The sequence below is a fragment of the Centroberyx gerrardi genome, chromosome 17 (assembly GCF_048128805.1).
Source record: "Centroberyx gerrardi isolate f3 chromosome 17, fCenGer3.hap1.cur.20231027, whole genome shotgun sequence".
NCBI classification, from domain to species: Eukaryota; Metazoa; Chordata; class Actinopteri; order Beryciformes; family Berycidae; genus Centroberyx; species Centroberyx gerrardi.
Window position 1 is genome coordinate 23,633,031 of NC_136013.1, and position 22,481 is coordinate 23,655,511.

The 22,481-nt window shown below is 41.6% G+C and overlaps 1 protein-coding gene across 1 annotated transcript; it reads right to left on the reverse strand.

Moving 5' to 3' along the window:
* Positions 1 to 13,190: 13,190 nt before the first annotated feature.
* Positions 13,191 to 18,881, reverse strand: dio2 (iodothyronine deiodinase 2). The gene is made up of 2 exons (XM_071914339.2): positions 18,355 to 18,881; positions 13,191 to 16,177 (listed from the first exon to the last, which is right to left on the reverse strand). Exons 1-2 carry the CDS (start codon positions 18,577 to 18,579, stop codon positions 15,587 to 15,589), a joined length of 816 nt encoding a protein of 271 aa, XP_071770440.1. The 5' UTR covers positions 18,580 to 18,881; the 3' UTR covers positions 13,191 to 15,586.
* Between the last annotated feature and the right edge of the window lie 3,600 nt (positions 18,882 to 22,481).

Here is a 22,481-nt window from a genome sequence, read left to right on the forward strand (position 1 = left end):
GCAGCATAAGTTTTTTGGTGACGTATCCTTGTGTATCATTGCATCGCCATTGGTCAGATAATGATCTGGTTTGATTGGAGATGTCAGCAGATGGGAAGATAAAAACACCAATTTTGAAAATGCCCTGAGGAGGTTCATATTTTTTTTCTAAATAATTTAACTCATGAGTAAAACCAATCAGCTGATAGCGTGCACGACTTCAGTGTTCTACCTGAACTAACGCAATGCTCCATTTGTGGTATGCAGTGCAGTTGTTGATGAGGGGAAGAAGCTGTTCTTGAGCCTGGTTGTGCCACCAAGATTAACTTCTCTCACATGTGTAGGTAAACAGGGAGATGTGGGAATTTTTGGCAAGCTATTTGTACATTTACTACATCATTGGTAAATGTACCATGGTTACTGAGCTGTGAGTTAGTATTGGTTTAAATGGAGATTGAAACAAGAATTGTAAGAATTGTGTGTGTACATCAGAGAGAGAGAAAGAGAGGGAGCGAGAGCACCTGCCAATAACAGTCCAACTTAAAAACACCAGAGAGACAGAGAGAGAGGGACAGAGAACCAGTCAACAGTGCAACTTTAGAGAACGTGGCTAAACTGAGGCTCTTCTAGTTGACACCCCTGACAAACACTTAGCATGACATTTCTTACCTTTGCTGGCTTTTCTTCCTCATTCTTCAATCAGGTTCCACCATCACTCCTTTAATGATCATATTAAAGCTGCAATAGGTAACAGCGGCCCAAGTAGGAGTAAAAGATAAATGTTTGAATCTTTGAAAGATTGAAGAACTTCATTACCCATACATGTGACGTCAGCAAGCTGCACATTCCTCTGACCTAAATGTCATCTTTTTAGTGTTTGGTGGGATGGGGGTGATGAAGAGGTTCAGCCATTGTTGGTGAGTCCAATTTTCTCTGGACGAATCACTCACTCACTGCTGTTCAGGAGACACTTTTGTATTTTACTCTTAACTTTCAATTTGTCACTTCCGGTGTGCTGAGATGATTTCACGCCAGTAACGAATCCCGACTCCAAAATGTCATGTGTGCAAACAGGTTGAATCTACGGCGTCTCATTTAGTGGGGTGGGGGACTCATGCAGCCCCACTGTGATTTATGAGTGCATTTTGGATGGATGAGTTGTATTTTTTACATAAAAATCTGACCTAGTGCAGCTTTAAGCATCTGTGCAAAGTCTCCCACCAAACTTTGTCCCACCTTCAGAGGCCGGTTGGATAATCCTCCCATTAGCTTCGGCGATTTTTGGCCGGCTCCCTGTCCCCTTCTGCTCTGCACAGTGTGTTACCGCTTTCAAATCCCCCTACAGTGCACAACAACAATGAAGCTAGCCATCCAGCTAGCTGGATGGAAAACGTGTGTTAATGCTAGTTCCGCAACATTTCCCCCTGACATTATTTGGGAAGGGCGTCGTCACCGCGTCATGGGTTTAGCACCGCCCACAATGATAGCGATTGGTTGCTTGATATTCAAACAACCCCAACTGTTTCTTTGCACTATCCAAGCTCAAAAATAGCTTCTGCCTGACCATTCTTCTGCGCTGGTACTTTGAAAACAAAGTGTTTCTCTGTTTGGCTAAGCAAGACTAGTCCCACCCCAACCCTGTCAGAGCAGCTTGTCCACGCCTTTATCTCCTCAAGGCTAGACTAATGCAATGCACCTAGATTAGGGTGACCACATTTTCAAACCCCCAAACCGGGACCCTTAAGTGTACCGCACGTTCATGCATGCGCACATGTATGCGCTTATGCACGCACCATAGGCGTTTTCATCAGGATGGGGGACAATTATTTCAGTCACCTAGTGACTGCACCTTTCAACACCATGGACAGCGCCTCAGCAAACGAAAAATGATGTTTTGTCTCCAAAAATCCACCAAAACATAGTTTATTTGAAAACTGTATAATAACACTAGTAAACACAAAACACAAGGATTGCACTGGTGTAATATAACATATTTATTGATTGTCAGATACCTTTCAAAACAAAACATAAGGTATATGTAAGCTGTACAGTCCATGGATCGAGCTCTGGTTGTGTTTCACCAGATGGTTGCATAGGTCCCCTCCTGAGCTGCCACTTTCAGATCACTGTCACCGGCGTTTGCCCCGCTGAAGTAGGTCGCAATGGTGCTACTACTAGCTTGTAGCCACCGCTTATGTTTGACCGTCTTAATATGATCTTTTATGTCGGCATTTCCACCGTGCGCGACCGAAAATGTACTCTTGCAATGTGTGCAGAACGCAGCATTTTCGTTGCCGGCTACTTCACGAAGAAAAGAGTAGGCTAAGCCTTCTGGAGGTCTTTAGAAAAGACTGACTTTCTCTTCGGCATGACAGCTAACCATTAGCGTACTGACAGATTCTGTCAGACAGAGCCACAAGCGTCATAGGCTAGCAACAGCCTTGACAACGACACATTGATTAATTGACACACATACAGACAAATCAGTGTTGAATTCAGACGCGTGGTGCACTGTTTATGTTTTTTGATTGGGTTAGGTAATAATGAGCGGACAGAACATGATAAACGTCTATGTAAGCGCTGAAAACAAGTATAATACTATTATTATTATTTTAATTGTGGTGAAAACCGGGACAATTTGGTAGTGAATGTTGAAAACCAGGACATTTTAGTGTTTTACAGATATTTGTCGGGACTCGGGAAGCTGCAAAGAGAATTCTCTTTTCAATATATTTAAGATTAACTGCAGGATTATAACCAAGGAGGAATAAAGCAGGACATAGAGGAAGAGCTTTGTCAAGCAATGTGCTTACAGTGTCAGAGATAGTAGACCAAAGAGTATGTAGTAGGAACACTTGTTTCAATATTAATGCAGTACTCCCTCTTAGTTCTCAACACACCCCCACAGCATTAGATTGACTCCTCCCTGGTCCAGCCCTCCAATTAGCTTGTCAGGGTATTTAAGGCAGCTGTGGCATCATGGCTGCTTTTCCTTTTCTCTGCCTGTTGGTTGCCATATTGGCCCCTCTTTGTGACTCTGAGGTAGGTGATGCAGTCATGAGGTTGTTCAAGGGTCTTTTTATGTACTCAATGACTGAGTTTTATTTTGTTTGTAATAGTCTCCTGTCTACCCAGTCGTACTGGTGTCTGCTGGCTAAGATTGGTGACTTAAGGTATGTTTTCCAACTGTTTGTGCACCAAGCACATGTGAAGTGGTAGTGCAACTGATCAATCTTATCTCCTGTAGTTCCTGTCTGCCCTTGGGTGCCGTGGATTCTTACCACCCTGAGTTGCTTAGCCAACGCACATTTCGTCAAGGTACTGGTCACTGTAGTTAGGGGTAAGTAGGGTACGATAATACCTGAGGTAATTGTTATTATAGTGTTATAGACCTGTTACTAATGTGTCTCTTGTATTGTAGGTCTCTATCAGCTGCTGTTTTGCCTCTATAGATAGTTTTGTATTTACTGTGTATGTGTGTTGACTTGCTTGTTTTAGATTGTTGCCAGTTGTGTCTGGTACTTTTAGTGTGAGCCAACTGGTTTGTTACTAATAACCTTTTCATATTTTGCTCGAGTAATTTAATATTTTTGTTATCTCCCTATAGTGGAGCAGAGTGCTGGCTGGTTGGGGAGGCTAGACACCCTGGTGCGGTTCCCTTCACAAGCTTGTATGGTAAAGAGCACTGGGACGCTGTTTTTCACCTGTTTGCCGTGATTGCTGTTTTGCAGTGAATACACGTGTGGTAGGTAAGTGGTTGCACCCCTGGACACGCCCTCAGTTAGTCTGCCTCTCCATTGCTGGCCTCAGCCCACGCTCCCCTTTGTAAGTACTGGAAGTGTTTTAGTAAAATAATTGCATTTGTTAGATATTGATTAAATTATTGTAATAAACATTTTGTTACTTCCTTTCACATAGGTTTGATTCATTTTTCATTTGTGTTTAACCCATCCTCTCCACAGACCCTTCCAGTCATTAATTATTCAATAAATTTGCATTTCTTTTGGAATCACGTCTCTGTCTTCCTTCAGTTATCGAACTTGTGTAGCCTGTGTATGACCGAGGTATTAGTCCAGGTTCCTCAATATATTTCCTCGGGTGAAATTCCCCAGGTGGCGTTGTCGGGTTAGTTATATTCTGTTTGCTTATATCACCACCCCGCCACAAGTAGATACAGCATCCCAGTGTCACACATGTGGAGAAACTCAAGGACTGGACCCAAATGCAATGACCGGCAGAGAGAGAACTTGGTAGAAGCAAGAGCTTTAATAAAAAACTAAGGCAGAGTCCAGAACTAAACAGGCAATCCAAAAAGGCAGATAACAGAAAACGGGACAAAAGGCAACGAGAACAGAAAGTCCAAACCTGGCAGGATCGTGTCTTAGCAGACTAGGACAGGACGACACAGGAAACACGGCAGGTAACACACGCTTGAACACTGAACAACAAACTGGCACAGACTACAAGGAAACAAGAGTAGGGCTGCGGTCCTAACCACTTTTCCTTGACCTCGTTGGAAAACGTCATGAGGTCAAGGAAAGATGTGAAGTAGAATTCATAAGGGCTTAGGAAAAGACAACCGCGGTGCTAAGAGAATCCGACTGCACTTACACTAGGCTACGTAATTATGCGACGGCGGATGTTAATGACGTGGGTCTGCCGTGTGAAACTACAGTGTTCTGAAGATGGACTACTAAAAGCGCATCTTAGATACTTCGCCCCATATAAGCCTATGCATATAATAGCTTAAGAACCACCACACAACTCAGTAAACACCTTGAAATGTTGACTTGATTGTGCTTTGAAGTTGTTATGGCTGATACAGGCCTTTATTAAGGCAAGGGTTTCAGCATCTGTGACTGAAGTAAAATGAATTAATGATATTCCTAAAGGCTGGCAATACAACAATGCTCAGAATGAAGAAATAACTAATGCAAATTGAGCATAGGTTACGCTACAATGTTAACATCACTTTGATCATTTTACAACAGCAGCGTAACGTTCATAGTTCGCCTCTATGGGTTTAACATATTGTTGAAAGTTCAAAACGTATAAGCATATTAGCAAGTTATGGCATAAGATGGAAAATGCTTAATAAGCAACGATAACTTGCATGATGATCTGCGTCCCTTGTCGGTCATGATTGTTTGTTTTCGTGAACGGCCGAATGGTGCGTCGCTTTAAATGTTGCTGCCGCAAGGAATTGTGGGACGGCATTATTTCCTTTCGTAAAGGATGGTCCAGTGTATCCTATGCTAAAGGAGCTAAGTAAGGAAGCATTGAAGCACCTTTCTTTAGCATTTAGAGAATTCGAACAGCTCTTATCATGGCTGCCACTTAGGTACTTCCGGGTCATTTCACTCAGTTAGGAACCTTCCTAAGCAAAAAAGACTATTCGACCGCAGCCTAGATATACACACAGACAGATTACAAATGGGGGACAGCTGGCAGGCAGGGGAGAGTCTGGGAGGTGATAGGCAGAGGCAGGCAGGAGAAGAGGGAACAAGGTAACTTGGCTAACGAGGGTGATGCAGGGCAGGTGTGGAGGGAAGGAGCACAGAAGGGAGGAAAGTCCGAGGGCATCTGGTGGACAGGTAGAGAATGGCAGGACTGGGGAGTGAAAGGAAGTGATGGACTGGACAACAGGGGCAGACAATGACAGGACACAAGGGCTAGGGCTGAGATCGTGACAGATCGTGACACACAGTACCAGAACATATGCATATAGGAACCAGTTACAGAGGAACATATGTCAGTATCTGAAAGATTCATCTTGAATCTGCGAGCTAGTGTGAAGTACACTCTATGTAAGAATTTATAGTGTAGAAACTGGTGGGCAAGGTTTTTTGAAGAGATAAAGGTAAAGATCACTAAAATCAGAGGGCCAGCACCAATCAGAAACTAAATGGGAGAGATCAGTTTCCCATTTAAGGGTAATGGGGAGCGTACTGCTGTTTTGAATTTAAAAAAAAAAATACAAGCCCGTGGGATTTTAAGTGAGAGGTGAGACTAACAAGGGGGTGGGCAGTTGGAGAAATGTTCCAAGGAACCCCGTACGTTTTTAAAGCAGTACAGAGTTTTAAATAGAAAAACCAAGTGGAGCCTAGTAGTGAATATTCATCCTTCACATCCTGAAAGGTGCGTAGGCCTTTATCATTGTAAATATCCTTCAACACATGTACACCTCTAGTTTACCATGGAGAAAAAATGAAAGGTGTAGAGCCAGAGAGAAGAAAATTATTCTTCCAGATGGGTGATAAAACGTGAAGCTTACATGAGAGGGACAGATGTTTTTCCATTTGCTGCCATACAGATATAGTGTGAGACATAATGGGTCCGATGTTGAACTTATTCTTCTCTGGGTGAAATGCACAGAATAGAAAGTCTTGAATTGGAATGGGTGCACAGAATGAGCTTTCCACACTTCGCCATGGGACATCAGAGGAAGGATCAAGCCATGTTTTAAAAGGTCCTGGTTGAAAAGCCCAGTGATAGAGTTTGAAATTAGGGAGGGAGATACCACCATATTCTTTAGAGCGTTGTAATGTTGACAAGGGACAAGGTACCTTTCCACAGGAAAGATCTACAGCAAAAGTCTAGATCTTTAAAAAGGGATCTTGGGGGAGATAATGGAAGCATATAGAGTAGGAAGTTCACTCAGGGCACCACATTCATCTTTATGATAGACGCTCTACCGTGAAGAGTAACATTGAGAGAAGACCAACTGTTTAGATCATCCCTGATTTTCTTCAAAAGTATGTTCTTTACAACCAGTGAAAGATTTGATCTAATTTGTATCCCCAGATAGGTGAACCCCTTGCATTCCCATGATAACGGTAAAGGTGGTGATGCAGCCCTGGCCGCAGTATTTAAAGGCATAAGAATAGATTTTTTTTTCCCAATTGATTTTATATTCTGGTAGGGACCCAAAATGCTTGATTAGTATAAGAGCAGCATTGACATGTTGATATCGGAGAAATATAACAATATATCATCTGCATAAAGGGATAAGTGGTGTTTTGAGTTAACCCTTTAAACTCAGATAGGCCTCCCGCGGCCTCATTTGCATCATGCTGTAGATGGCTCTAAAATCAAAACCATAATAGCTAGTATCATAATTCTTTTTGCATCTGAAAGCTAAGACTTCTGTCTTCACTGCAAGCCCATGCAACCTCTGTAGCATGTTTTTTTTTTCACTCTAAACAAACAAACAACAAAAGGTTGTAAAGTTGTATGTCAATTTACGAGAGGTAAAATCTATTGAGTTGCGGATTAGGTATGTTCTACAGATCTAATGTTGCATCCATTTCCATATATGTCATTGATGACATCATCATGTTGTACCACGCCCGTGTCTGCTGGTGAAAAGGTCCGGCACACCCGGCTGTTTAGGGTGCTAATGTTCTGGGTGTTTGTCCGAGGAGGAAGCCTGATTTGTCGGCGAGCTGCGTTCTCAGCTGCACTATCCCCGACACGTCTCCTGCCGCCGACCCTCCCACCCCGGCGAAGAGGATAACCGTCTAGAGAAACATTAGCAGTTGACTAGCCACTGCTAATATTGGCTAGCCAGCTGCTCATATTTGCTAGCCAAATGCTAATGTTTCTCTCTCGGGCAGAGAGGAAACAGAGAGGGCAGGTGTCTTCCAGACATCGGTTGCCCTCTTCGCCGGGGTGGGAGGGCCAAAACTAACAAAAACACCTTTGCACTCTGCTCACAAAAATGAGCATATCTCAAAAACTAAAAGATGTACATAGTTCAAATAAATTTTGGAGTGTTGAGAAATATTTTGTTCATGTTCCTTACATTTACAATTTCTGTGGCTAAATATGTTTAGTGTGTGTATTTAGCAAATTTTTGTCAAAAAACATGTCCAATGTTGTCCGATTTTTAATTTAAGACACAATTTCAATATTTTTTCCAGTTATTATGGTTTATTGATTTACATAGCCTTTTAGCTTGGGTTGTGCAGATTTTAGGGATATGAAACATTTGAAGATACTCAAAAATTACATCACAGTAAGCAAAAAGTGTATAAAGAGTATAAAAGGTTAATGTGTATTGGAATGATATGTGGGTGCTGTCTGATTGCTTGAGCAAGGGGTTCCAAAGATAGTGCAAACAGGGCAGGGGATAAAGGACAGCCTTGTTTGGTGGATCTAGACAACACAAATTCAGAGGAACCAGCATGTCCAGTCTGACCACAAGCAGTGGGAGAAGAATATAATGTTTGCACCATATGTGTAAAACTAGACCCAAAACCAAAGCGTTTCAATACTGCCCCAGGTAATCCCATTCTAAACAGTCGAAAGCCTTTTCTGCATCTAATGAAAAGACTGCACAGGGTTGAGTTTACGTTGAGGTAGAATAAATGATATGCAATAGACGTTGAATATTATCTGATGCCTGACGGCCTTTAATGAAACCTGCCTGGTCTGGGTGTACTAAAGAGGAGATGCACTTGTCTAACCTGCTTGACAGCACTTAAGCAAACAGTTTACAGTATGCGTTAAGGATTGACAGAGGCCTAATGCTGGAACAGTCTAACGTGTCCATATTCTTTTTTAACAGTAAGGTGATTAGAGCTGTTTTCTGGTCTCTGTGGAAGGAGCTAGTATCCAAGGCGAAATTGATCAAGTTCAGGAGTGTGGGGCCCACCAGCTCCCACAACACCAGCAGCAGTTCAGGAGGAATATAAATATATTAACAAATATAGAATAAAAGTTATTATTGGGCATTATATCAAGAGCATCCTTAAATAGGAGAGTCTAATTGTTTTGCCTGCTCAAGAGAGAGAGGTGTTAATTCTAAAGATTCTAAAAACGCAGATATTAAATCAGAATCGCCATTTCTTATAGAATCTGATAAATATTTCATTTATTTGGGAAGGGAGAGTGCATATATTGCCATTCTCGTTCTTGATAGCATCGACAGAAGCGTTCTGAATGTTTAAGCCTCTGAGCAAGCAGTCTGCTCGGCCTCTCCACATTCTCAGAATTTAACTGCCTTGTCCTCTGGTGAAGAAATTCAGCTCTAATATTTGTTAGTTCTATATATTCTGACCTTTTCTTATGTAACTTTCTGTCTGTCAATGGTGAACTGGGTTTTTTGTGATGGGTCTCAAGCTCGCCTATTTCTTTTTCAAGCAGCTCTAATTTTCGAGTGCGCTCTTTATTCAGGTGGGATGAATATGAAGTGCAAATTCCACGTATATAACACTGTTGTTTCCCACATTGTGTGTGGGTTAATATCTGACTGGGGATTATGATAATAAAATTCACTTACTCTTTTCAGTAAGTAAGGAATAAAGTCTGACCTGCAAAAGTGAAGTATTAAAGCGCCATCTTTTATGCCCCAGGGACCAGGAGTGTCACACAGAGAAATAAGGATTGGGGAATGATCAGACAATAAGGTGGGAAGTATTACAGAATTAGTGATGTATTTGACAATTACAATAAAGAAATAGTCAATTCTGGAATATGAATGGTGGTGGGGGGAGAAGAATGTAAAATCTTTAGTAGTTGGATTTAATAAGCGTAAGAAGTCAACAATGTTAAGATCATGTACGAATGACTTGATATAACTAGATGAGGAACTACGTCCAGAAGACAAGGGGTTACTACAATCCATAGATGGGTCAACAACGAGATTAAAGTCTTGGCGGTGGCATAACAGAATCTACCCACTGAGTCACCTCCCACCACACCAACACTCATATTCAACTTTTTTTTCACAATAATAAGGACTCCTTTAGAAGTATTAGGTGCACTAGAGTAGAGACAACTTTATACTACTTATTTTGAAATCTCTGAACATCGACTGTTTCAGGTGGGTCTCTTGAAAGAAGGCAATATCTATGTTTTTACATCTAAGATATTCTAGACATTTAACCCTTTTAATGGGAGAATTAAGGCCTCTTGCATTTAGACTGATGATATTAAGGGTGACCATAAAGTAAAAAAATAAAAAATAAAAATAAGAACTAGTCATTTGGGTATGAGGACATTGGGCGAAAAAAAAAAAAACAGAAAAAAGGGGAAAAATAAAAAACAAGATACATAGAGGGAGCGCTAATTTCTTGTAAATAGTGAAAAAAGCCATTGTGCCTAGGACAAATTCCAGCCCAGGATAGGGCAATGGCAAGTAATGAAGTATAGACTTATGACGTGATAAACCAAGGTGGGGGCGCCCTACAAACCAGATGTGTCACAGAGGACTGTAAACATGTTCCAGTAGGAATGGATACACTCAAATCGTGCTCAAGTTTTGGAAATAAAAAACAACAAAAAAACAACAAAATAACTTTTCAAGCAGTACAGTACTTCCAGGTGAAAGTCTAAACAAAATCATTATAACACCTGTTCATTCATTTGTCAGAGATAAACTTAAATCATTCATGGGTCCACACATACTTAATAGTCCTCCATTGAAAGTCCATTGCTATTAACAACTAAACAAGTAAGCATTACCACATAAAAACATGTGGTCATGAAAAAGAGTCTGAGGCAGGTCAGATAAGGATTCCAGTGGGGCTTATGCGGTGTGTGACCATACATTGTTCAGTCTTAGTCTCAATTTGTGGAGCAGTCTTGCAAGCAAAGGGCATGAAGAGGGATGCCCCTCTTCCTGAAGCCCTGCATCACCTGAGTGAACTCCCTCCTCTTCTTAGAAGTCTGAGCAGAGTAGTCTGCAAAGAGCAGTAACTTATGTTGTCCGTGAGTAATGGTTGAATCCGCTGATCTATATGAGTTCATGATGGATTGTCAGTCTGAATACCTTAAAAGGCGGAAGTTAAGAGCTCTTGGTCGATTGTCTTTGCCGTTGGTGGGAGCATATATCCTACGAGCGCTCTCCATCTCCAGCTTTCCCTGAGATGCTAAAGCTGGGAGCCATCTAGGAAGATTGTTTTGGAGAAAAGTTATGGCACAATCACCCTCCTGACCCTCTGGTAGTCCTATCAGCCTTAGGTTGGACCTACAGGTATAGTCCTCCAACCCCCACAAACGCTCAGTGATGGCATGAATATCATCAGCATTCTTCTGGATACCATTGTTATGTTTACGCCCTTCCATCTGAAGCATGTCCATACGAGTAGAAAGAGAGGTGACATTCGCAGCGAGAACTGGATAGTTGCAATGTCAGTTTTCACTGCGACTAGATCTGCTTGCACGTGTTTGACAGAAGTGCAAGTGGAACTAACCTGGATGGTACGCAGAGAAAGTTTAATTTAGATATTGCACTTGAGATGATCTCCAGATGTGTTGTCAACGATGCTGAATCAGACGCAACAGCGTTAGGTAGGGCAGGTGCGGGACCTTGTTCGGTGATGTCCATTATGGGTACGGGAATTGCTGGATCAGATTCGATTCAACTTTTCTTTTCCTCTTGGCTCGAATACGGAGAAGAGGGGGAGAGCATATCCTTAGTCCTTTTCCCAAGTGTTCTTTTTCCATTAGTGAGGATTATACAGAGATCCTAGAGCACTGTATATTGCAAATGTTTGTAGGTGCGCAAGCAGAAAAACTTTCACGCCGCCATCTTGGAATCGCAACCGAACTTTTGTTCGTTTAGGACATATATTTATAGTATACATTTATTATTATTATTTATTAAACCTTTATTTAACCAGGTGAATCCCATTGAGATTACAAGATCTCTTTTTCGAGGGAGCCCTGGCCAAGATAGCAGCAATACAGAGTTTCAAACAACATACAAGCAAACATTAAAAGCACATAAAACAAAACATACAGTAGCAACTCACAGAATCATATGCCTATAAGACAGACAGGAGGAAACGGGTCTAGCTAAGGAAGCAACATCATAGTAAGTAGTAGCAAACTGATGCAAGTTATATAAACATAAGGTCATTTAAGGGGAAAAAAGCGTGTGTGTGTGTGTGTGTGTGTGTGTGCGCGAAATGAGGTCATTGCAGACCAAAGAAAGCTCGGGGGGTAAATAAGGACATAAGAAAAGGGGGGGTACCCCTTATGATTCTGCGCAGATCCTGTTTACCACCAGTCCCCATTTCTTAGAAAGCCTCTCTAACACACACACATCCAAACATTGTCTTTTCTTTGGTTCTTGAACCTGTATAGCTAATTATTCCCTTTCTTTCCAGCATCCTATTCTGTCACACTTTCCAGCATCACCAAGTGTCTTTGGCAGGACCTTGTGCCTTTTCCAAGTTACAGGGTACACGTGAATAAAGTCCTGGTGCTCACAGCTTGCTGTTTTTTCCACTTTGAGGGCGATCGTCCAGCCGTGTGCAACAAGTACTTCTGTTTCACACCAGTTTCCAAGGGAAAATGTACTTGTTTTCATTTACTCCCACTACCTATTTGCTTCCTTCCTTCAAGGACTGGGAGAGTTTGGGTTGAAGCGGAGGTATGGGAGTTCCGGGTTCGATAAGTGAAAGGGAGGAGGAGAGGGTTACAGGGACTGGAAGACAAGTATTAGCCAGCTGAAAAACTGTAGGGGAAAATGTGGGAATGAAGGGTAGGTGCAAGAGGAAAAGAGCAAGTGGGTGAAATGGATGCCAGTAGGACTGGAATGAAAGGAAGTAGGTTGGAGGTGGAGAAATGACACTTCAAATCTCGCCACATTAGCAAAACCGGAGGAAGGGTTTAAAAACACAACCACGTTCTCCTCTATCAACCCCCGCCCCCAATCCCTCTTTATTTATTCTTTCCTCCCCTCTCTCCCCTTTCCTCCTGTGGCCATCCTCTTTCTCCTGTAGAATAATTGGCAAGCTTGGAAGAGCAGAAGTTCAGCCAGAAGCCTCTGCGTCAGACGAACCCGGTGGCCCCCATCTTCCTTAGCACAAGTTATAACCTGTCACAGAGCAAGACAGCATACAGTATTTGCAGTCATGCCTCTGTCAGACACAAAAACAGAGAAAGCCCCTCTAGGTCTTCCTCCCTGCTTTGGAAACACAGATTATTTGTATGGGAACTGAGGCTTTTTTTTCTGGTTGGTGGTGGGAATTTGCCATGTGTTGTCCTTTTGTTTGAGTTTCAGGAATCTCAAAAGTGAGTACATACAGTATGTACAAGCTCACGCAAACACGTGGAACACGCACACTTCTAGAAAACACTTCAGCACTACCTTAGGTTATCTTTTTTTTTTTCTTTGCTGACAAGCCTCTCCTTTTTCATTCTGGTTTCCAGGATTCCATCAGGAGATACACAAACACGACACATAAATCAGACCGTCAGCAGCAAACATTCACCTTTATTTTCCTTTTCGTTTTTTCTCTCCTTGACATATCAGAAAAGCAGCACATTGCACTAAGCAGTAATGAAAAAGCGTAGTAGATGAAATGGAAATAAAACGGTTTATGTGACACAAACGTGTCTTTAGCAGTTTGACAATGAGAACAGATGCGATGATTCTGTCTCGCGGTGACCAGGTGTGGTTCGCTATCCAACCAGAGACAGAGTCGAGGACCCTTTCGTCAAAGGTTTTCATTCATACACCTTTGTCATCTCGACCAGAACAAACCATCTGTCGGCCCCGCGGAGCCTTCATGCTGTCGCTGTGGCATGATGACTGACAGAATGCTGAACTTCTCAAACAACCTCCAGATCCTCTTGACACCTTCTTGACCCATCTTGACCCTACCTACCACACCCAGTGGCACTCTCACCTCTAACACTTTCTGGCCTTAACACATCACACATCATAAGAATCTTTAATGGTTTCACATGTGTGGATCAATCCCAAGATTTGACTTGTCAGACACTTGAGTAGTCTATGAGGTGACGCTACCAACATAGGCCAAAAAGAACTTTGTCAGTTTTTAAGACACAAAGCAATTTTGAAAATGTAATTCACCACAGTCTTGACCACACTAGGAGGTTATTCATAAAACAGGGTAAGCAGCTCTAACAGTGAAGCATTTGTTGTACACAGAAATAGAGCTTGAGTTCACTGAAGAGAGTGCAAGACTTTAAACTTCACTCTCAACAACACATCAATACCCAGTAGATGCCTGTCAGAAAATACAAGTTTAAAATCCTGGTGGCACCTGTGGTCTAGTAAGACTAGCAAACCTATACAGATTCTGTGTAGAGCGGAAAATCTTCTTCCCACTCAAAACGTGTCAAACAGGAATGTCAGTATAATAAACCAATAACTAATAACCTTGACAAATAAAACCTTATGACATGTTCCAATAGACATTCATTAATTCAATGTCTAGTTGAAATACTAATGATTTATTGACTTAATTTCGCTTCCAAAACAAAACAATGTGTTTTTTGTTGAATCATGGTTAGAAGTGGTAAAGGTTTAGAGTGTTTAGATCTTCACAGATTTGCACTACAGTTATGGTGACAATATATTTACACAGCTTGGACACATTATTAATTAAACATTTCATTTTTATGCCCGTTGGAGCATCTGTGTTTCATCTTTGCAACTCACTGACCTCACTTACCATCTCAGACAGGGAATTAAAGCGATCTATGCAGTCTTTTTCGCACAATGAGAATGAGAAACATGCACGGTAGCTCATTCAAGATTCACAAGACCTTGTGTCTATCTTCACTGCATGTTGATTTTCCTGCTCTATCATTTCTCCATGCACACTATTCAAAGACAGGGTGGAAATGCAGGATGCAACTCTGATGATATGCTATGCTGATGATATTGTTTAATTGCAATGGAGTGAGATGTTAAAAATAGCGATGATGCTTAAATTGTTACATGCAAAATAAAAAGATGACCACAGCCTGTTTGCTTACTATTGGGGACATAATGCGTTATGATGATAGAGCGTTATTGCCATAAAGTGTACTGTTTCCAAGCTGAACCATACAGTTTCTGAAATACCAGCACTATATAGAACTGTGAAATCGATAACAATGGTCAAGATGGTTACAAATGGTGTCATGAACACTCATGCCAAGAGAGAGCAGGGTGTGATACTTTGTCATCTTAAATAAAATAAAAGGTGTTATGTTGTAGACATAGTGCATAAACAAACATAATATTACCACAGTGTAAAAACAAAATAACATTAAAAACTCCATAAAAATAAATTAATTTCATTTATATTTATATATATATATATATATATATATATATATATATATATATATATGTATATATATATATATATATAAAAAGCTGGGTACTTGCACTTTCTTCTCTCCAATAATTTGGTTTTCACTTTCAAGACATTTAATATAAGTTGTCAAAATAGATGATACTCTGTGGACTGAAAAAACATATTTTTTTTTAGTAGCAAAAGGGGGTGCAATCATAGATAAAGCACATAGACAGTCAACCTTTCATGTTGGCTCCAAACAACTTGCTGCCTTATGTTAATGTGGAGCATCAGTGCATGTCTTTACATATGTCTCAGTTCTAGAGAGAAGGTGTTCAGGAAAAGTTGATGATTTCAAAAGTAAAATAGTTCCACAATTCTGGGACTTGTTCAAAACTTGTTCAGCCATGACAACTTTATTTTTCGGCGGTCGTTGCCTAGTTGTGAAAGCACCGTGCCACACCTTTTCATCTTCCCTTTTATACAAAAATAGAACTTTCTCTGCCTTCCCGCATGGAAAAAACACCAGGCAAATGTCCCCCTCTTGTCCTTATTGAGTCCTACCGTTTGCCATAGCTCTGTTCCAGCCACTGACGCGCATCCTTCAGATTGTAGAAAAAAGGTCCCTTCCCACCCAGGTAGGCAATCTTCCTCCGCTGTACAATGCACACCCGCTCATTGGACACACCGTAAGCCACATTGGCGTTGTTGTCCATGCAGTCGGCCACCAGCTGACACTGGGGTGGCAGGGAAAAGTGCTCGATCAGCTTGCGTGCCGCCCCCACCCTCTCCTCCAGGCTCTGGTGCTTGCGGACGTTGAAAGAGCAAGGGCCCATGGGAGGCGCCACCCAGCCGTCAGACGGGTGAGCCTCGTCAATGTACACTAGCAGGAAGTCAGCCACGTCACAAAAGTCCTCCACCAGCCGCCGGAAAGCTGGCAGGTGGCTGATGAAGGGGGGTCAGGTGGCTGAGCCAAAGTTGACCACCAGAGGGCGATCTGACGACTCGAAGTCCAAGAGGCGGCACTCATCCCCGTGTCGGACCCCGGCACCAGGGGGCACACTAGTCACGTTGTGGGCACTGCTGCTCCACCGAGCACCATTAGGTACCTTGACCACTTTCGAGTTGGGTGCCTCGCAGCCAAGCTTCACCTGAGGAGGCAAAAAAGGACATCCATGTTTACTCAGGGCAGACAATGTAGACATCAAGTGCAGTTTGGGTTTCACCTTTTTCTTGTAACAGAGGCTTTTCATATTTTACTCCTTGCAAAATTGTACACATTTAGCCTTTCTTTATGTTTCAAAATGTGGGCATTGTGAATCCCTTTGAAACTGTAACTGTGAGAGTTATACAAATACATTTGACTTGACTTCTTGCATGTCCCTTCAATGGGATTCCCTGTGATTTTTCAGGAATGTCTCCATTTGACCCCATAGTAAAATTTGCCAGGAGAAACTGAGAAGCTGATAATGTTTCTTCAAGTACTGCCATGTACTCCTGGCCAAACCAGTTGTATTAATCACAGTCAGCTGCTGAGGCTCTTTTACAACTACAGTAGGAGACAAAGAAGCAAGTGGTGCACATTACTCCACTTGACAGATAGGTCTATGTAGTCGATTTTTGCAAGTATTACCTCAGTGTTAAACAGAGTTGAAAGCAGAGTTTCACTTTTTACAAATGCATTCTTCTTTTTGATATTGGATACATCATCCAAGTGTTAATTAAATTACATTCCTAATGAAAAAAAAGGCATTAACTCCTTATTCGAACACCAGATGTTAATTTGGCAATGGCAACAGGCATGATATAGGCCTATCTGTCCAATCAACCATAAATCTTTCCACATACTTTTATTGATTTCAGCTTTAATTGTTTCAAACCACACATTCATGTCTGTATCATTTGAATGGGATGTCTGTAACAATCTACCTATTTGGTGCCCAATGCTGTTGCCACACCCAGTCTTCCTCTGTTATAGAATTAAATAGTTGTATTTCACTCTAGACACTCTTGCCACTCCTATTCTGCTGCATACCAATCATTCAGCAAATGTGATGGTTTGTAAATATCACTGTTACCTCACTGACATGTCTGAGCTACTTATAGGTGTAATGAGGAACATGATGATAAGCCAAGTTAATCTAAGCAGCCAAGATCTGGTGATAGTGTGTGTGTGTGCGTGTGGGTCAACACATGTGTGTGGATTTGTTATGGTAAGAGCCTTAAGATCTGAAGCTGATTAGAACAGGGAGAGAGTATCTGAGAGAGAGAGAGAGAGAGAGAGAGAGAGAGAGAGAGAGAGAGACTTACACAGAGAAAGAGAGATACAGAGAGAAAGAGAGGGAGGGGGGGGAGTGGATGAGGAAAGAAAGATGGAGAGCACAAAAAGGGAAATTTTCAGGAGTGTATAAATGCACAAAACGTTGGGGTTTCCTGGCCCACTGACAGCTGTCTCATCCAAGTGATCAGACTTGATTTGTTGATCACTTGGCTTGAGCAAAATGAATGTAACCAGCCACACTTTTCACATTCATTGAGATAACTCATTACCCATTACATTTGCACAGGATTAGTAGCCTAACCTTATAGTCAGATATTTGTTTGATACCGGTTGACTTGTATGTTTTTTTTTAGTTAAAAATTAACTCAACTTTGGGATGTGTGTGAGTGTCCACCTGCTGCCCCCAGATCTAGAGGGGCAAAGTACATGATCAAATTTAATTAAACAGATTTTTACTGACAGCTTCACATGGGTTGAACTAAATAGAAACAATTGATTTTGAGCTGACAGTGTTGTAATGGATCTTACATATCACCAAAAAAATAGAGTTGCATTTTTAAAGGTAATTCAGAGACTCCCAAGTAACACAAATTCAACCTTGATTGGATTTCAAACTTCTAATAAAGAATTGACAACAGCTATAGCAAATATACAATATTCTACCAATACTTAGAGCATCATGCCAACTGCCACAATATCAAATCAGAGGTGTCAGTTAACTAAATCCTACAAAACTCCCTGCATCTAATATGATTTTTCACCAAAGCCTCCAAAATAATATCCCCTAAATTTAAGGGATATTATAGGTATGCCAAGTGCCGCAACTTGCCATACATGGGTGGCAATTGGGTATGGCAAGGTGTGGCCTAAACGATGGCAAGTGGCAAGTTTTGGTGGCAAATGATATTAGATGCAGGGACTTTGACATAGCATAGGGTTTAGTGAATTAGTGCCCGTGCATTCTTGCAATATAGATGGCATCATTCCAAGCACTGTGAGCCCCACTAACTGGACATTGCTGTGTGATTATCGGCAGCTCCTCTGTACCTGCTTATAGGCGTCCAGCAGGAAGCTGTTCCAGATGGAGCGCAGCCCCGCTGAGGTCAGCATACGGTGCCACTCTCCGCTGCCGGCGGACCGGGAGCAGCTGAGCAGCGACACGACGCGCTTCACCAGCACCACCGAGTCGTACAGGGCGAGGAACAGACAGTTTGAGAAGAAACCTGGCAGTATCTGGAGGGTCACCAATAGGTCCTCGCTCGCCATTCCCATTTCTTTTCTCTTTATCCACGGTTGGTGAGTTATTTCAGGCTGCCCTTCATAATGCGCACCGCTGCGTCGTCGGTCCGTATAGCCGCTGTCTGTCACTCGGCGCACGGGTTCCTCACCCTCTAAAGGTGCGCGCTATCCTCATGATAGTGGTTGGCCGCTCCAGAGAGAAAGAGAGCTCCTGACTCTTGAGTTGCTGTACAGGAGATGAGCAGTCAGGAGTAACCGTGGCTCGCGCGATCTTGCCAAAAGTTCTGCTTTCTGTCTCCGTACCGCCCTGGTCGGAATTTGGCGGTGTGCGCACCCACGAGAGACCAACGGAGCTGAATCACCCTTTTTATACGGACTAATATTGTGCTTCATGATAAACCTCAAGGCTTATCTTGTGGCAAGATCCTGACGTCAGATACAGTGCTTTGCCCCCCTCCACCCCCGCCTCCCCTCCCTCCTCCACTCCTCCCCGCTGCACTGGACGCAGCTCTGGAGCGCATTTGGAAACGACACATAGCATTTGCCATACCTTAACCTCAGCGGGTCCAACTTTGATCTTGTAGGTTTTGTCATTACAATGGAGAGCAAATATCAAGCAAAACATGCCAGAAATCTATTTGGAAGCCATATCAAAAATAAATCGCATCAGGGAGAATTCTGGACCAATGTTTCTTGATATCATGATAGTGACCTAGATCTAACAATTTATCACACAGACCAAATATATCTTGTAGATCTATACGTCTAATAATTTATCACATGGACCAAATAATAATATTTTGTCAATCATCAGTCATTGCTCCACGTTGTCCCCAGTATGGTCTATTTAAATGAGCAGGATTGGAAGCTTTGGTGACACATGATAGTAGATGCATGGTTTTTACAGCTTAGTGAAATGATGCCCCTGTCTAAGAGCCAAATACAGATGTTTGAGTTAATTCACATGGAGATCACCTGAGACTGCAGGCCACTCTTCTTATTAACATTTCCCTGTATAGTAAAGTACAGGCAGCAGAGTTGCCAGCAAGTTACTGTATTTCTGACTTACAGGCACCCACTACAAATGTAAGTCAATTTACAGAATGTAGGGCAATAGGGGAGACCAGGGCATGTTGTCACACGTTTTACTCATTGGTGTATTTCTCAGCAGTGCCTTACCATTGAGATAGAACATATATTTTTCTAGCTAGTTTAAGCTCTTCTCTAAAAAAAACTGATATTTTAATAATTAACTCTAAGCAAAAGTTATTACTGATGAAATAGCCTACCACTTGACAACTTGTGACAACTTACCCCACGTCACACTTGATGGGGCAGGCTGTCACAAAGACAAGTGTGCTGTGTTTGTGCACTCAGTTCCATTTCCTCTTAAGTATAACATGAAAAACATACTCTTGTACTGAAAACAACATACTTCATCTCAGAAATCGAAAAACTGGCCACATGACCAAATAGGGTTGCTAAGCAACGCACAGACTTAGAGTAGAAGCCCGCTGCCGGCGGGTGACGTAAATTACATGCGGCGAAGTGTTTAGCTTGTTGTTAGCAAAAATACTGCTTAGACTTGAAAACAGTTGCAGAAATCAGTGTACCCAGTGACATTAGAGAGATAAATAGCCTATACATAGGTAAAAATGGACCAAAATCATGCATTAAGCATAGACTAGGACAGGGACGATTATGAGAACCTGGTAGAAACAGGCAAAGTTAACTGGATAAAGTCACTTCCAAAAGATCCAGTGACCATCTGGCAGTCAGAGCCACAGGTCTCGCCCTCCTCCATAGATAGCGTTAGCATTTCTGGCTGCCTGCTAGGACCGACAAACATTAACTACCTGTTGAAGTCAAAGTACTTGCTAGCTAACTTTATAGCTAAGTGCACCACATTATGCAGTGATTAAAAAAAATATGCTGAATACTATCTAGTTTAGGTTAAGAAATACCCCATCTCTCAAACTGCTAATCACATAACTTTGTGTTAAAGTAGCGTCTGAGGACCAAGTAACAACTTTCACAATTCTGAAAGGGACTGTCAGCTAAAAGTCTGTGACATTACATTTTGGTCTAAAAATTTGACAATATGCATCATGTAGTCGAAATAATGTTTGTGATTTCAGTTGCAGTCCAATGTTTAAGAAATGCCATTCAGTATGGTCTTTTCTGCATTGTTTGAACACTAGTTTTACCTTGGTGAGCCCAGCTGAGCTCACTACTGTGTAGATGCTGTGGGATGTAAAATGGACTCAGGCCAAAGTGAAACTGAGGATGCTCCATCAAGTTGTTAAGGTCCCATATGGTGTAAAACAGGATTCCCCTTGCCTCTGTGATCATAAAGGAGTTGGATGGTCTATCTAAACATGGTGAAAGTATCAAAACGCACGGTCGGCAACTAAATCCACACAATCCATATTAGAAAAGCGAGCCTCTAAACGAGCCGTTTGGACTTCCGTAACTTTGTGGCGTCACAAAGGTTCGCTCATTATCATATTTGTAAGAAATAATAGACTAACAAAGTGTTTGTTTTTTCAAAGCGGTTGAGCGGTTGTCATTGTTTTTTACCGGAGAGTTTTCCCTACCTGTAGCTGCCGGGCTGTGGTATCTCACGTTTCACTCTTGAAACAGTTAGCCAATCAGAACAGAGGGGTTAATATTAATGAGCCTTAAAGACACAGCGACAGAAACAGCCTGTTCTTGGTGACACCACACACACAGCTCTGAATGGACCTCAAGACAGAAAATAAAACACTGGAAAGTGTAGCATATGGGACCTTTAAGTCTGCTGTGTGGTAGCATTTAGGCTTTCAAATTAAAGCAAGAAAACAGCAACTGACACGACAAAGACTGTTAGCAAGTACTGTAAGAGTCTTGCCTCACAGGTAACACTAGCAACACACTGCACCATGTACAACCACATCACACTGAAAAACTCCATGGTTAAATGTTGCATTTGAGTCTTAAATCTGGTTTCAGAAGTCTTAAAAACGAAGCTGTTTTTATGTGTACTTTTCTAGTGAGAAATGCCCCTAGTGAAATTGGTTTTAAATTGTATTTGAACTGGCAATAAAAAGGTCTTGAAAAAATCAGACTTACAGAAACCTGTTTGTCACCCAGTTTGTGTTTTGCGATATTGTTTTTGTTTTCCCTCAGAAATAAAAAGGGATCATATTTGTATGCATTCAGATTTTGTTCTAAATATTGTGATAATTCCGAACCGTGAACCCAGTGTTGTGTATCGTATACCATGAGGTGCATGTATCGTTACATCCCTATTCCCCCAATATGTCGTAGCATGGCAGAGTAGCTTGGCAATGACAGACATTTGCTATAAGTTATGCAATATGTCATGTGCCGCAGACTACAGTACTACTCTTATTACCAACGTAAAAATCCAGCATATTACAGCAAGCCTAAAATATGTTGTAAAATGAAAAAAAAAAAAACAGAGTACTTAAAGCCGCTACGTGTAGGATTTGAAAATTGTTGATTTTGGCGACTCCTAGTGGTAGTGCCAAAAAAAGACTTGCGACATCTTAGGTTAGGTCTCAGCTCGATAGCCACAACCAGCTCACCGCTGGCCACACCCACCCACAGCAAATGATGTACGCCCCAAAACATCCCTAACATTATTGAAAAACCAATTTCATGCAAATGGGGGATAAAGGCTTGAACACACAGGGTCACAGACAGACACAATATGAAAATGTGTAAAATATTGTATTTATTGTTATTTTAATGTCAAAAAATTGCATATTGCAATAAGAGGATCAATAAAAATTACATACGAAAGGAAGCATAATAATAATCAGGATAATAACATTTGTGTAACACTTAATAAAGTTTACAAAAGGACAAATACATTGGGCCCAGTATTTTATCAATTATTAATAGCTCGTTGGAGAAAGGCATTTTTCCTT